Raw genomic sequence first — 16792 nt, forward strand, 5'->3', positions numbered from 1 at the left:
TTCTCTTCATCTGCTACTCAGAGAGAGAGACACACACTTACTAAATATATAATGCTATGATCATGTAGTACATAATTAACTTACTACTGAGAAAAGTTACTCACCTCATCTGTGGGACAAGAAAATGCTATTCTTCCAAAGGCTTTAGCATGGTCAACAGAGCCTCCAATATCACATAATTCTAGTTTACACTGCACAGAAATAATATTATCTATTATTAACATACGATACCTCCAAAGATTCAAGCCTCATCAGTGGAGATCACATTATCTAATCACAATATACAAAAATATATGTTACATGTAATTCACATTGGGAAAAATAATTATCTTTAATTAAATACTGAATATGCCAGCATACAAGGAGACAGGCGAATATGGTGACTCCACCTCCAAATTTCTTTTCAAAATGTTTATTTGTGCTGTACTTACTGCATAAGATGACTACAAATTTTACACTTACTGCTGCTTTCATGTTTCTTTTAATTTAATATAATGCATGCAAAGAAATCACAGCATGTATTTTAATTACTATAATTTATGGATAATTTCTTCCAGTGTGAGATGATCAGTAAAATTGTTTTATGTTTTTAAGTGTCTTCTGTTTTATATATTGTAATTCACGTGATCATGTCAGTAAAATTTCATGAGGATTTAAATGAAAAAAATTGCAAGCTTACTCTAATGAATAACATTTCTTAAATGCAAATATTTTATATACAAATATATTAATATATCAGTATATTAACATTTTAATTACCATAAAACAAAAGCTTATTAGAATGTAGTACACATGTCTAATATAACTGCTGCACAGTATACATTCCTGATATGTATGGTATTAAGACTATGCAAACAGTTCACTCCAAGTATAAAGGAACTTAACCAGTGCAACATGAAGCTTATTAAACTGTTAGGAATGAATCATGTCACAGCAAAATTCAAAGAGCTTAATGGAATTCATTGCATCTTAAAAGACAAAATCTGATAATACTGACAGATAACAGATTTGAGGAAAATTGTTGACAGAAAGTTAGCAATAATAAAATATTAAAATTAAAATAATGTAAACTTATGTGTACTATCACAGTATTCTATACATCACTTCAAGATACATATTAGGGAATTTGATGATGATAAACAATGTTTGATAAATAAGCAAGAAAATGATTTTATATAAAATTTTCACTCAAGCATCAAAAGCATATTCAGCATGAACTGAATTAGAATAAAATGACAGGCAAATAAACCATGAAAAAAATATCGACATTGCTATCATGAATGATATCATGAGCTGGCATAGAGCAGCACAGTCTGATTTAGTTCTAACAATGGGACAAAAAAAAAAACATAGCAAAAATCATATCCATCAAATAAGATGTGCAACATAACCAACATTATCTTCTATGATGGGAATAAACATAACCCATTAGATCTGTTAAGATTAGGAAGATGATCTAAGAATCACAAAACTAATGCCATTTTAAGCTCAATTTCCCATTTGTGTGTCATCTCCTATCCAGGAGGTTGGCTACCATGATGTGACTCTGGTTGGCTATGGGCGTAAGTAACGACGTGGTTAGGACCATATCTCTTCTGCATATTGTCGTGAGTATTTATGGCTGTAATGAAATCCACCTGTGTTCACAGGGTTGGTTTGCCTGTTATGAGGGATGAAAAACCCAAGTTTCCAGGTGGAAAAACCCTCTACCTTCACTCGGCTGGCCTGGTCAGCAGAGTGGTCAGAGAGAGATGTAGAGTAGGTGCCCTCCCTCGACGAGTCTTAGGACTCCCTGGAGGTGTCGTGTAATAATAATAATATCAGATGGACTAACTCACCTTTAGTCAAAAGAGACCAGATAAAGGTTCTTTATGTCATAGACAGGAATCGAATCCAGATCTTACTGACCAAAGGGCTTTGTCTATACCAACTGAGCTACAGAGGCTCTAAGCTCACTATAGCAAGGAGTAAAAGCACAAAATGTAAATGACAATGAACTCATTTCCTCATAAATGATGTAACAATCACATCACAAAACAACTGTTGTACTGTTGTTATTGTGTGGGAAATACTGGGCAAATCAGTAAACAAGGGAAATGGCAAGAACCATACATAAAGCATACAAAATTACACATAAAAAATAAGATAAAAATGCAAACAATAACGAAACATAAGAAAGAAGCAGAAGGGTCTTTGAAAACATTTATTTTAAGGCAGGGATACAATAATAAATTATCATCAGAGGAAACCTAAATAATAATAAATTTATGTCAAAATTTTAAAATCGTTCATGAACACATACACAGAGATTCATACTATTTCTTATTAAGTATGTGGCATTTTATTTCAGATCAAACTGAAAATGTAGTATTTTTTTCAATCCAAAGAAATTCAATTTCTTAATTTATTAGCTTAAAAATTCTTATGAACCTTGGAGCTGATAAGCATTTAGAATATCTATTTATTTTAGTCACTGATAAGCCTTGACCACAATTTTTATTTATTATATTAATTTATGTTTCTCCCACCATGAAAGGCTCTAACCCTATGGTACCTGAATACCATGAATTAGATGAGAATTTTTTTTTCTATTTATATTACTTTTATATGTATTTTTTAAATTTATTTTTCATAATCTGGAAACCCTTCTCTAGAGAACAAACATGAACTGTTTGAAGCCACTCTCTGATAAATGCAGGGTGGTGGTCTCACACCAGGTGATGAGATTCATTTTCCACCTAAAGACAATCACCAACATCGATGCCCACTGTGGGATTCAAACCAACAGCCTGTTGATTGGAAAGCAGAAAACTAAACATTCGACCAACCAGAATTTGAAGAGATTTTTAGTTAGTTTCCATGTTTGAAAAAAAAGAAAAAAAAAAGACTCCAGGAGAGGGGGAAAAAACCCACCAAATTAGCATGAGATTGGCTAATTACAAAGACAGCAGCAACTCACATGATAAACTAAGCGGAAGGAAAGAGTGACTGGAATAGCTGGTCCATCACTAGGATGGACCAGCTATTCCAGTGATTTGTTCACACAGATGGTGTGAACAAATCAGCTTGATTTGTTCACACCATCTGTGCCAATATCCATAAGCTGAGTAATGCAGATTAACAGAGTTTATCACTTATGTCCTAATCAGAGATGATGAATTATGACTACACATATTTAGTTCACTATGAAGATTTTGAGCAGCAATTTAAGCTAATGTAACATTTTAAACTTTAAATGTCAATTCTGGATTTTCATTTTAATTTCATTTAATACCATTTTCATTTGTATGTCTTTCATGCAAATGAAAATGGTTTACGTGCTTTATGTATGGTTCTTGCTAATCCATCTTGTTCTGTCATCATCAATGAACGATTTTCTTTGTTTTCTGTTATATTTTTTGTTTTATTTAATTTTTTATCCCTGTTATTTTTTGGGAATAGAACATGGAATCTGCTTTCCTTCCCTCCCCCTAAATTTGATATAGAGAATTTTTATTATGTTTTATTATGTGCTATAATAAACTATTGTGAGCATAGTGAGCATCTACTGTTAAATTGTGAATGAATAATTCACTAAGGAATGTTTCATTCATAGTTTAACAAGCTTAAGCACATAAGAGAGAAATGCTTGTATTTTAGTATAATTGTAAATAGCCTGTAAAACTTTAAGATAGTGTGATTAGTACAATTTTTGTGAGTATTCACGTGTGAAGTTCCTACTAAACTGTATATTAACAATGAAAATAATATATATCTTGTCTGTTAGCAATGATAGAAAGTTTGTGAATTGTATATAACCAACTAGTAACACAAGGTCAAAGTACGTGGGCGAGACACCGAGATTAGTGAGATGCCTGAAGCGGTCACATATACGTAAGGCACGTGGCGTGCTGAAGTCTTCTTGGAAGACGCTACGGAAAGGCAAGACCCATAAGTACGAGAAAATAGCGAATCGGGTGAAAATTAAGTATTGCAGAAGGGTGCCGACAGGGTTGATATAAAAAGGTTGGACCCCCCCCCCCAAAAGTCACGTTTCTCTTTCTCTGTGGTCAGAGTTCTACTGATGCCCTGGTCGAGGTGCACATCGCCACCGGTTTCAAGCATTATGATGAGCGGTTTTCCTATGCAGCGGGCTACACATGGGGAAGTAGCAGCTAGGTAGCAAGCCGAATGGATGCAGTTTCATCTACGCGCCAAGAAATCTCTAGGCATAGCTGATTGATGTGTAATTCCAAATGGACCAACCTAAGTTGATGAAATTCTCACTCACAACCTAGAAGGAAGACAACGTGCTGAAAAAAGGAACCAAGAAACGAAGAGATAAGCCTGATGAACCTTAAGTTATGTTTGATTATGAGATTATGAGACATAATCAAAGAGCCTTTGATTATGTTTTGTATGAAAGGAAGAATTTTGTAATTTAAGAATCAAGGACATTCAAAAAGGTTAGAACTCTAATTAAGATTAAGGCAGGACTGTGATATATAACCAATGTTGATGAACATTTCAAGCCAAGGGCTATGTCTAGTATATGTGATGAGTGTTAATTATGTCTAAGGTGTTATAGCGCTACCTAATTCTAACTGTTTTACTAATACCTTAAATGTATGGTTGGTTAGAGAACTGACAAAAGCGAGCCGCTGGAATTTGAACAAGATTGTTCCGAAGCATTGATTATTGTCCATTATATGTTGATTTCTTTAACTTTGTAATTTAGTAACGATTGAAAATTCTCTGTTGTGTAAAATTATCAATATGTTAAATAAACCTTTTGTTCTTATTAATTTGGTTGCCTGAATTTAAGAATCCGATGCACCACTCATAAAAGATTCGGACCGAAGCGGGATATATAAGGAGTAGACTTTATAATGGAGGGTCACGACTAGCATTAGAATTGAATATGTGCCAGTCTGAGAGTTCACTCCTTGGCTGAAAGGTATTTCCAATCTAGGAGTTCAGTGAAACAAATAAATTTTCCCTGAACCTTAAAAGGGAGATAACTCCAGACATCTCTAGCAAAGGAACTGGCTCCTCACAGATACAGTTCACTTTAGGAAAGGTCAGTCGCTTACTTGACTACTTTAACAGCAAGAGTGCACATAGAGCTCTATATCTTAAACTATTAATAAGGGGATTGTATGAAGTGCCATATCTAAATATAATATAGGGTTAAGGGAAGCAAGATGGAAGGTAAAGACAAATATTAAGAACATTTTAATTGAAAAAACAAGACATACACTACTGTACTGTAATTATCTTCTATTTGTAATGTAAACTGTTTTCTGAGGTGAATGGCATTAATCTTGGTTAGAAACTTCTTGGAGTTTTGACACAGAACCTTTCCAAACAGCAAAAATATCACCGATGTATTTGTTGCCTACTGAAGACTTAAGATAAATGTTCTGAAGGTATTTCAAATTTTTTCATATGAATCCCAAGATTAAAATAGGGCATTCCAGTAAGATCTGCATTAGTCCACACTGACTGTCTTAGTAGCAAGCATGCCAAATAACTTTCTATCCACCTTCATCAGCAAATTCTCTTTTGACAATAAGAACACTCTAGATTTAAAAAAAAAAATCTTAGAATTTCATCTTAGCTCAAGAGACATACTAATTCATCTGAGTATTGTAACCTTGTTTACAAACACATCTTCAGAAGAAATTATGGAATCATTTTGGCAAGAGTTTTCTCATGATAGTTCATCTCTGATTTTGTAATTCACTTAGGCTGTGTTACTTTTTGAAACATATTTTATCAACAAACAGTTTCACACATAAAATAATAGCTGTGCTTTTTTAATAATGCAATGTTAGTTTAAAATACAGTTCACCTTACCTGGGAGTCAGCAAAACCAAGAATAGCAGTATTTATTCCTTGGCTATAGATTTTCATATCCAACAAACCATGCCAGTAGTCTTGAACAAGAGAAAGATAACTTTTAGGGATGTGTAAAGGAAAATAACTGTCAAAACCATTTTTATGCAAAATTTTGAAATATTTTTATCATGACAATTATTATATATTAACAAAAACTATCCAGCATTGTTAGGATCAGTTGCTTTACTGTGACTCCCCACTCTGCACTGGCACACCATGGATGGGCTAAGGAATTTTCTGTAAATATATTTTCATTCATTTTACGATTTTGTATTTTATTTCTTACACAATCTGGAAACTGTGCTCTAGAGACTAAACATATAACTTTTTCCAATCTACTTTAGGTCTTCTCTAAGTGCATGTGGGGGCATATACTAACTACCAGCCGATCAGACAGAAAAATAAATGAATTAATGAAAAAAAAAAATGATGGTCCTACATACAAGAACGTAATAGGCATCAACATGCATATAAAATTATGACAACTTCACATTCAGTACGTGATAAAATGGGAAAATATGGCTACTGAAGACTACAACTAACAGATTTCTAATTGCTATCATAAAGAGTACAGCTTTTTAACTCAAGTAAATGAAACAAAACTGTTATTAAATGTCAATTAAAAAATGTCACTACTCTTCACAGACATTAATTATATGTCTGGACTGATGGAATTAAATTCTTAACCCTATGACATATTATTATTATTATTATTATTATTAAACAAGACCTCATGGAGTCAAAGACTCATCTAGGAGGTCCTTTTATCTCACACACATCTCATCATACCGGGTCTTAAACACATTCAAACTCCTTGCAGACACCACACTCTCAGGCAAGGCATTCCAATCATTCACAACTCAGCACGAAAAAAACCTGCCTCTCACTCCCCTACTCACACCCTCTTTATACAGTTTCCAGGGATGACCTCTGGTTCTCCCCTGATCTCCCACTATTCTCTGTAGAACTTTTCCACCATTGATCCTATAACAACCCCTTACCAACTTGTAGGTCTCTATCATATCTCCCCTCTTCCTTCTCTCCACTAGACTCTGCAAATTACATCTTTTCAATCTTTCCTCATACTCAACATTCCAGAGGTCAGAAACTACCTTAGTCAGTCGCCTTTGGACCCTTTCCAACATCTCTTCATCCTTCTGAAAACCAGGTGACCAAATCTGGGCACAATAGTCCATGTGTGGCCTAATCAAAGCCTTATACAATGGAACAAGAATCTCCCTACTTCTACACGTCAGTGTCCTCCTCATCATTCCCAGAAGTCTTTGTGTTGTCTTCACAATTTTGGCGATGTGTCCCCTAAATTTTAGATCCTTATCCACTATCACTCCCAGATCTCTTATTTCCTCTACTTCCAACAATATATTCTCACCAAGCATAAATTCTGCATCCCATCTTTGTTTTCCAAATTTTAAAACCTTACATTTTGCAACATTGAACTCACATCCCCATTTGCTTGCCCAATCACTCAATTTATTCAAGTCGTCTTGCAAGGCCACAACATCTTCACTACTCTTTATGGTTTGTCCCAACTTTGCATCATCTGCAAACAACTGAATATCTCCATCCAAATCTTCGCCAATATCATTAATATACAAGTTAAACAGTAATGGCCCTAAAACAGATCCCTGAGGCACTCCGCTAGTGACTTTCTTTTTCCTGGATATTGCACCCCCATACACAACTTGTTGATACCTATCAGATAGCCAGTCTCCAATCCAATGCACTAATCTAATATCCAACCCCATCTGCTCTAGTTTGACTGTCAACTTATCATGAGGTACTCTATCAAAAGCTTTTGCGAAATCCAAGTATATTACTGTGTATCCTTCTCCTCTGTCCAAGGAAGCAGTCACTTTATTGTAATAAGTAAGTAGATTACTAAAACACGACCTCCCTTTAGCAAATCCATGCTGTCCATCAAAGATTATACCATTGTTGTCAACCCAACTCTGGATCCTAGTTCTCACAAGCTTCTCCAACAACTTAACCACAACACCTGACACACAGATAGGCCTATAGTTTGATGCTTGAGTTCGATCACCTCCTTTATGAAGTGGCACAATCTTGTCCTCCTTCCACTCTTTAGGGACTTGACCAAGTGCAAGACTCGTATTAAAAAAATATGTCAAGGCAAGTGTCAACTCTCTGGCACATTCCTTCAGAATACGCGGTGATATATTATCAAGTCCCACAGCCTTATTTACATCTAGTTTACTCAACTCCCCAAACACCTCTTGCTCACTTACAGTCAGTCTCTCCTAACCATCATCAACTGCTCTTAATCTCTCCATGAAGTCACATTCACAAGATTGAAAGATCTTTATGAACTGCTCATTAAGTATCTCCACCATACATTCTGCAACAGCTGTCTTTATACCATTTCCTCCAATCAATGTCATCCTTCCATAATCATTCTTTCTTTTGCTGGCTACATATCGAAAGAACTCCCTAGGATTCTTTTTAGCTTCATTAGCTAACTGCTGTTCATACCTCTCTTTAGCTACTCTCACCAACCAAGTCACCCTCCTTGCCTGGTCTTTGTAGACCTCATGAAATTGGTTACTTCCACTTCTCTTATGCTGCCTCCACAATTCCCTTTTTCTCTGTATTGCATGCTTAATCTCTTTATTCATCCATCTCACAGCTACCTTATTTACCCTTCTCACCCGTGGTATACATTTAGACATTGCATCCACTAAATATTTTTTGAAAATCCCCCAAGCTGCATTGATCTCTTTTTCAGCTAACTCCTCATTCCATGCTACACCTGCAAGCTGTGTCCTGAGCTCTTTATAATCACCCCCCTTTTAGTTCCACATATAACCTTTTTTCACAGGGGTCCTTGCACTGCTGGCAACCACCCAAGGAATCACCTCATGGTCACTTTCACCAATTGGTGGATGATTTGATACCTCATTGATAATTACATCCTCCGATGAGATGACCAAATCCAAGACCCTTAATCCTCTTGTGCCCTCTGTTACATACTGTCTGAAGTAGTTATCCCTCAAAAACTCAAGAAACTCATTTTCTTTACTTCCAGTTGCTATCTCTTCATTCCAGTCTATATTGCCATAATTAAAATCACACATAATGATCACCCTTTTCTTATTTGCTTGGCTTATTTGACTATACATTTCACTATCACCACCATCCACATTACCAGGTCTATAACAACATCCCACCAAGTATTCGATTCTATTCACCTCTATCTCACACCATACTGCCTCAAAACCACTGGCCCCATTTCCCTCTTGCATCTCTACCTTGTATGGACATAACTCTTTCTATATCATCAATAGCACTCCCCCTCCCTTTTTACTCCTTCTATCCTCACGAAACACATCATACCTTTCCATCTCTATTCCTGTCAGGATGTCATCCTCATCTAACCATGTCTCACTTATTCCGACAATCTCTGGGTGCACAGACGCAATTAGTGCAACCATTTCATCTGCCTTGTTTCTTATACTTCTAGCATTGGTATACAAACACAACAACTCATTTCTGGATCTACAGCTAGTTCCACTGATACCACTCACTCGATGTGATCTCTCCATGCTGGACTGGGGCCATTTCCCTTTCTGCTTCTTCATTTTAGAACCCTTTGCAATTCCATCTGTTTCCTTTTGATCCCTGATCATCCCATTACTTTCCTGCCTACACATGCTCTCACCTCCTCTTGGAGCATCCACCTTTCTCACGCTGTGTATCCCTGTCCACCCTGAGTCTCCCCGTTTCCCTGCTCCTCTTGCACACCCATTCCCTCATTTTCTATACTCATACCACTCACTTCCCCATTCATTTCCACTCCTTCAATCTCTCCTGTCTTTCTCTCCTGCTGTTCCACATCACTCCCCTCTCGATCTGATTCATTCTCTCTATTCACTTCTCCACTTTCCAGCAGCAGTCTCTCCAAGCGACTCGCACCATAACCACTCAAATGCAGTCCATCGCTCCCATACAGCTCACTTCGTCCCTCAAACTCATTCCACACATTAACAAACTGTACTCCCATCTCCTCACACATTTCAGCCAGAATATCATTCATAATCCTTGCTCTCCGCCTCATTTCACCACAATCATACCTAGGCAACACACTGACCACCCTTCCTGTCACACTATTCTCCTTTATCTTTCCAAGCAGTCTCCTGACATTCATTTTGACATGCTCTTTGTTCTCTCTCAAATCATTTGTACCAATTAATACAATTAACTCTTTTGCTCGTTCCCGCCTCATATTCAATGCCTCAATCACGCTACTCATTTTACCACCTGGAAAACATACCTTGTGCATTTTATCCTCTAGCACACCTTTAATAATGGGGTCGCCATACAATGCCACTCGCTCATCTTTTGTTAACTCTTTCATGCCATCATGATTTATTTTAATAGTTTTGACCTGAATTCTCTTAATTTCATTCCGCATTCATTTCATTTCTTGCTTCATCCAATCCAATTCACCTTCCGAACCTTGCGACACATTCACTCTATCATTAAATCTTTCTAACTTTCTAACTCTCGACCCCCCTCTTCTCACTTTCCCTCTCATTCATCCTTCTTTGTTTCCGTACTTTCGGTCCAACATACATCCAACTTTCACTATCATTCTTCTCACTTTCACTCTCACATATCTTTCTTTGTTTCCGTACTTTCGGACTAACATGCGTCCAACTTTCGCTATCATTCTTCTCACTTTTACTGTCATTCATCTTTCTTTGGTTCAGTACTTTCGTTCCAGCATGCGTCCAACTTTCGCCATCAGTCATTCTTTTTTCGCTATCATTCATTCTTTCGATTTTTTTTACTTGCGATTTCTGCATCACGCAATTTCTACTTTCATTCGTTCTCTCAATTTCGTTTCTTTCCGCCTCACTTTCGTCCCTTTTAACATCCGTTACGGTTGTCAAATCGCTCTTTTTCTTTTTTCCTGATTTTTTAACATTTTTTCACCTGTCTTTCTCACCATCCTTCTCTTTCAAACGTACACTCGCGACACAATCGGTACTAGCACTTTCTGTCATCAACTTCATATTCGCATTCATCAATTCCTCGTTCAGGTCACATTTTGCACACACCCTTCTTCCATCCGCACTAAACATCCACAAATCATTTATGTAATCGAAGGAATACATATAACAGACCTCACACTTAACGAACCGACTGAAATCCAAATTAAAATCATGGAATGACAATGCCGCCGCCATTTTTTTTTTTTCTCTGCAGGTTACTAGGTCTAATATTAATGATACTAATATTTTCATATTTAGTTTAAGCAAGAAAAAAAACCCACACTAATAATATCGGTAGCGTACAACGTTTACAGCCGCTCTTACTTAAACAATTACGCATATATACTTAATTATTCCTAGTAAAACTTATCTGAATCAGGAGCTCTTCAAAACACGTCCGTAGTGCTTGACCCACTAGCGCCCTCTCAAACTATAAGCCCTCCCAAAATATAAGTCAGCTCTAAATTAAATAAGATTAAGCTTTGACAACTTTCGATAACTAGATTACAATTAACATAATTTAATTAAAATCAAGTTTTTAATGGAATAAAAGTAGCTTCATTTTATCCTAATACAATTCAGTTAGCAGTCAACAGAGAAAGAGAGAGAGAGAAAATGGCAATAAAGGAAGTATCTCTTTTTGCAAAAATGGCAATAAAGGAAGTATCGATTTAATTCTTAAATGAGAGAATTCACTAAAATCCTTAACCTGTTCATTAAAAAAACACACTATTTTCTTTATCTATCCTTGCTCAAAAATTAAACAAAAATTGTTTTTCCTTTAGTTCTATATGATTTATTGCTGTAACATGAATTTCACCTGTATATTTTTGTTTAACACTTTATAACGTTACATGACACTTCAAAGGAATCCAAGGAATAATGCGGGGAAAGACACTCCACATCAGAACTCATTGTCTGTACTACTTATTCCTCCATTCTGTTCCTGTCAAAGGGTCTAGTTTGAGAAGTATATTACAGTCTCCAACACAAGTCAGTGATATTGTGAACAATCCACCATCTAAAAACTATACCACACACACGAAAATCCTGGACTCAGCTTAATAGAATACGAACTGATCACGGTGTATGTGCAGACATGCTTTTTAAATGGGATAAACAACCATCCCTGCATTGTGATTATGGAGCTCAAAATCAGTGTTATCTCAGAGCATATTCAGGAGACAAATTGGACTTTTTAAGCGCTACACCCGAAGCTATGAACTATTTGACCAATATGGATGTAATCTTTTAATTTTATTGGTTTTTAAAATGACTTTTAATTTTATATGTTTTTAAAGTGACAGTGTATTGTACTGCATGTTTTGTTATTCATGCCATACGAATAAATAAATAAACCACACACACCATGCTATCTACTGCAAACTAATTTTTGTCTGCTAATGCATATACATGATACTGAGAGTGAAATCAATGCAGAGGTCATATTTTTCATATATGTGCAACAAAATGGCATATCACCATATTAAAACAAAAAGTTATATTTTATGTATATTATTTCTGGGAAAACTCCCATGTTACTCCTCATTATAAACTATTATAATACAGCTATATCGCCTGCTTCAGTTTAGGAGTACCCCTGTTTAAATGTCATTGGCTATTTACTCATGGGTTCTTAGGGCATTATGAGTGTAGATGTACTAAAAAGTATATGCAGCTTAAGGAATAGAAATTGCACATACCTTTTTCTGGGTGTTGTGGCTTTTCCTCTGTCTGCGATGTCGAGAACTGCAGAGTGTGTGTGTGGGGGGGGGGGGTAGGCAGTTTGGTAGAAAAACCCGGGTTTTTCTAACTTATTCTACCAAACTGCCTACCCCCACACACACACACACTCTGCAGTTCTCGACATCGCAGACAGAGGAAAAGCCACAACACCCAGAAAAAGGTATGTGCAATTTCTATTCCTTAAGCTACATATACTTTTTAGTACATCTACACTCATAATGCCCTAAGAACCCATGAGTAAATAGCCAATGACATTTAAACAGGGGTACTCCTAAACTGAAGCAGGCGATATAGCTGTATTATAATAGTTATATTTTATTTTAATTCTTCACCCAAATGTAAGCATACAAAAATCTGGCAATGAGGTATCGTCACGACTACAGCTACTTGTATATGGAGGCTTGGATAGAGAATTAAAACAAGAATAATTTCTTCTATTATAATTTACTTTGTAACCAAGCTTAGTTGGCTGAGCAGTTTGCTGAACTGGTTGGCAAAGTGGTTAGCATATCTTCTCTCCACCTAACAAACTGTGGGCTTGGATCCTGCTGTAGACATGGATGTTTGTGATTGTCTTTAAGTAGTAAATGAATTCATCATTGATGCAACCACTGTCCCACTTATTGGAAGCCTGAAGTAGCTTGAAAGAGCTGCATCCAGGGCTTAGGTAGAGGGTCTTGTTCGAGAAGTATATTACAGTCTCCAACACAAGTCAGTGATATTGTGAACAAGGAATACAGAAAGTATGGGATTAACCTTAGAGGCAAACTTTACATAGGCATGTGGAATGTATGGGATCTACAGATGTGTACCCTTGATAGTGTCTGTAAAGAGATGGAGAGGTATAAAATTGACATCATGTGAATTAGAGACCAGATGAAATGGAGAAGGTCACTTCAAAACACAGGATGGTATGCAGGTTGTTTATTCAGGAGGTGACTCAAAGCATCATGGGATAGCTGTGATACTAAAGAAAGTTCAGGCAAGAACATTTCTTGGTTATAATCCTGTTAATGACAGGATACTTTGTATTATACATAAGGCTCATCCTACCAATGTGTCAATCTTGGTAGTTTATGCATCCCACACAGATAGACCTAATGAAGAGAGTGAGGAGTTCTATGGAACCCTACAGACTGTTCTGGACTGCCTACCAAAGAGGGATGTACTTTTCATCTTAGGGACTTGAAAACAAAATTGGGAAAGAGTATTAGAGTTAGGCCTGAGTATGGCATGTTTGGTCTGAGTGAAAGTAACACCCATGGTGAAACACTGTTGGAATTGACCCATACTAACAAAGTTATTACCAATACCTGCCTCCAGAAACACCCGCAACAGACATATACTTAGACATCTAGCATTGATAGGTCAAGACACCAGATTGATTACTTTCTAGCTCTCCAATGGTGGAAGACAAGCATCTCTGATGTGCATACTTGTCCTGGAACACGCTGTGGCACAGAACCCCCTTATCTGCAGGGGAGGGGGGATATGTTCTAAGACCCCTAGTGGATACTTGAAACTGCAGATAGTACCAAACCACACACACACACACACACACACACACACACACACACACACACAATGTTTTTTCCTATACATACCTATGATAAAGCTTAATTTATAAATTAGGCACAGTAAGAGATAAGAGAGAGAGTAAGAGTAACTAATGATAAAGCAGAACAATTATAACAATATACTGTAATAAAATTTATGTGAATGGAATCTTAGCAACCTTAGCATACATTTTTTTTTTCACCCTTTCCTTATGAAGTTGAGAACTTTCACCTTTTCACTTAAAGGAAGCATTTTACGGCTTCTCTTTGGCATATCTAAATTGCCAGCATCACTATTCTTGCACTTTCAGGCCATTATTAAGTAAAATAATGGTTACTTGAACACTAGTAACATGATGCTGTGACAGCTGATCTGATAACCAAGATGGCCTGCTCAGTAACTAATGGGTGAGTAACATATACATCGTGGATATGCTGGACAAAGTAATGATTCATGTTCCAGGTGGGAGAGTGCACAATTTAAAATTTATGAATTGTTTATTTCTGGAATTTTCTATTCAATATTTTCAGACTGGGGTTGATTGTGGGTCAATCCCAGTCCGAAAACCATGGAAAATGAACCCATGGGTAAGGGTAGGGGGACTACTGCAATTCTTAGTGAGTTCACAGAAGAAGCCATCAACTCATTTGGATGATCATTTGAAGATAAGTGTGGCAAACTCATCTGAAATACTCTGGGAAGGAGTCAAGGTTATGATACAGGATACAACAAAGGAGTATCTAGGTCCAATTACAAAACCAAGAGACCCATGGATATCAGATTCAACATGGGATGTAATTGAAAAAAGGTGATTGAAGAAACAAAGAGACACAGGGACTGAAGAATATAAGAGATTACACAGAGAAGTCAGAAGAGTCATCAGGCAGGTCAAGGAAATTTTTTCTGCTAATAAATATGAAGAGAGAGAGAGTTCCAGATGAGGAGGCACAATTATAAAAAGGGTGTTTTGTTTAGTTTTTGACATAAAGCACAAGTTTAAGCACAAATTGAATGCCATCAAAGACAGAAATGGAGCTGTACTAACAGAAATCAAAAACAGATGGAAAGAATACTGTGAGGAACTGTACATTGCAGAGAATAATAAAATTTGGAGGAGCCCTCTCACCAGGAAAATTTTGATTTGGGACCTCTTCCACTTAGGCATGAGTCAAAGAAACAGTTAAACAACTTAACAACAATAAGGCCCTGGGTGCAGATAGAATTCCAGCAGAGTTAATTAAGGCCACAAGGGATGAAGGGATAAGAGTGTTTCATAGATTGATTACAAGGATCTAGAGACTGGAAGAAGTCAATTTTCATACACAAGAAGGGAGATATGAAGGACTGCACATGAAAACTATAGAACTATTAGTTTAATCTCTCATGCAAGCAAGATTTTATTAAAGATCATTCTAAATATAATTGAAGCCAAAGTTGAGACAGTGATGCCTGAGGAACAAGCAGGTTTTAGGAAAGGTAAAGATACCAGAGATCAGATACTTAGTCTTAGACAGATCATCGGAAAGTATAAATAAGTTAGACTCTATATGGTAATGTTTCATAGACTATTCTCAAGTCTATGACTGTCTTCAGCATGTCAAACTGTGGGAAGTAATGAAAATAATGGGTTGTTTTCAACACATTATCAGGTTAACAGCTAACTTGCAGGAATCATGGTAAAAACAGGTGTTGGATTAATTGATTGACTTCAGGTTGGAAAGGGAGTTAAGCAAGGATGCCTACTTTCTCTTTACCTGTTTAGTATTTAGGACATCATGTGTGCAGCATTGGATGAGAGGAAGACAGGAACTAGAACAGGTCATAGATTGATCAGTAATCTGAGGTATGCTGATGACACAGTGCTCCTTTAATGACAAGGAAGAACTAGGAGAAATTCTTGACAAAAGTTAATAAGATCAGTAAGAACAGAGAACTTCAACTCAATCCTAGCAAGACAAAGATTATGGTTCTCAAAGGGATACAAATAGGAAAGCTCCTGAGATACAAGTATACCTTAATGTAGAAAGAGTTGTGGAAGTTAACAAGTTCAAGTACCTGGGATCCATTATTAATGTGAAGAATTGTTGTTCAGAAGATGCTGGAAGAAGATTAGGAATGGCTAAAACAAAAGTCAGAGACCTGTCTAAAATCTATCTAAGGATGAATCTATCATCAAAGTTCAGGATTCTGGATGTAGCTGTTTTTTCAGCAGCGAATTATAGATGTGAGACTTGGAATCTAAGTCTTTTCCTATCTTTTCCTTTTCCTATCACTTGGAAGTGATAGGAAAAGGTAACTGCTTTTGAGATATGGTATTACAGAAGGTTGTTGAGAATATCATATACTGAAAGGCAGATAATGGATGAATGCTTGAAAAGATTCAGAGAAATTTAAGGATCCTTAAGTTTATTGACAGAGGAAAATTGCAATACTTTTGACACATTGAAAGGATGGAAGGAGGAATTCTTAAAGTAATAATAGAAAGTAAAGTTCCTGGAAAAAGAGGAAGGATTAGACCATCAGTGAGATGGATGGATGATGTGTCTAGAGCAGTGGTTCTTAACCGGTGTTCCCTG

General features: G+C 36.5%; 1 protein-coding gene across 1 annotated transcript in view; it reads right to left on the reverse strand.

The window, feature by feature from the left end:
- LOC150095686 (glyoxalase domain-containing protein 4) overlaps nucleotides 1-16792 on the reverse strand; it is a 124045-nt gene that overhangs the window by 20270 nt on the left and 86983 nt on the right. The window contains exons 7-8 of the mRNA XM_090409981.1: nucleotides 5839-5918; nucleotides 105-191 (exon numbers count right to left, since the gene is read on the reverse strand). Coding sequence (XP_090266107.1) covers nucleotides 105-191; nucleotides 5839-5918 — 167 coding nt within the window. The remainder of the gene's footprint in view (nucleotides 1-104; nucleotides 192-5838; nucleotides 5919-16792) is intronic.

The sequence above is a fragment of the Typopeltis vanoorti genome, chromosome 20 (assembly GCF_054136105.1).
Source record: "Typopeltis vanoorti isolate ZY-2024b chromosome 20, IOZ_Tvanoo_1.0, whole genome shotgun sequence".
NCBI lineage: Eukaryota > Metazoa > Arthropoda > Arachnida > Uropygi > Thelyphonidae > Typopeltis > Typopeltis vanoorti.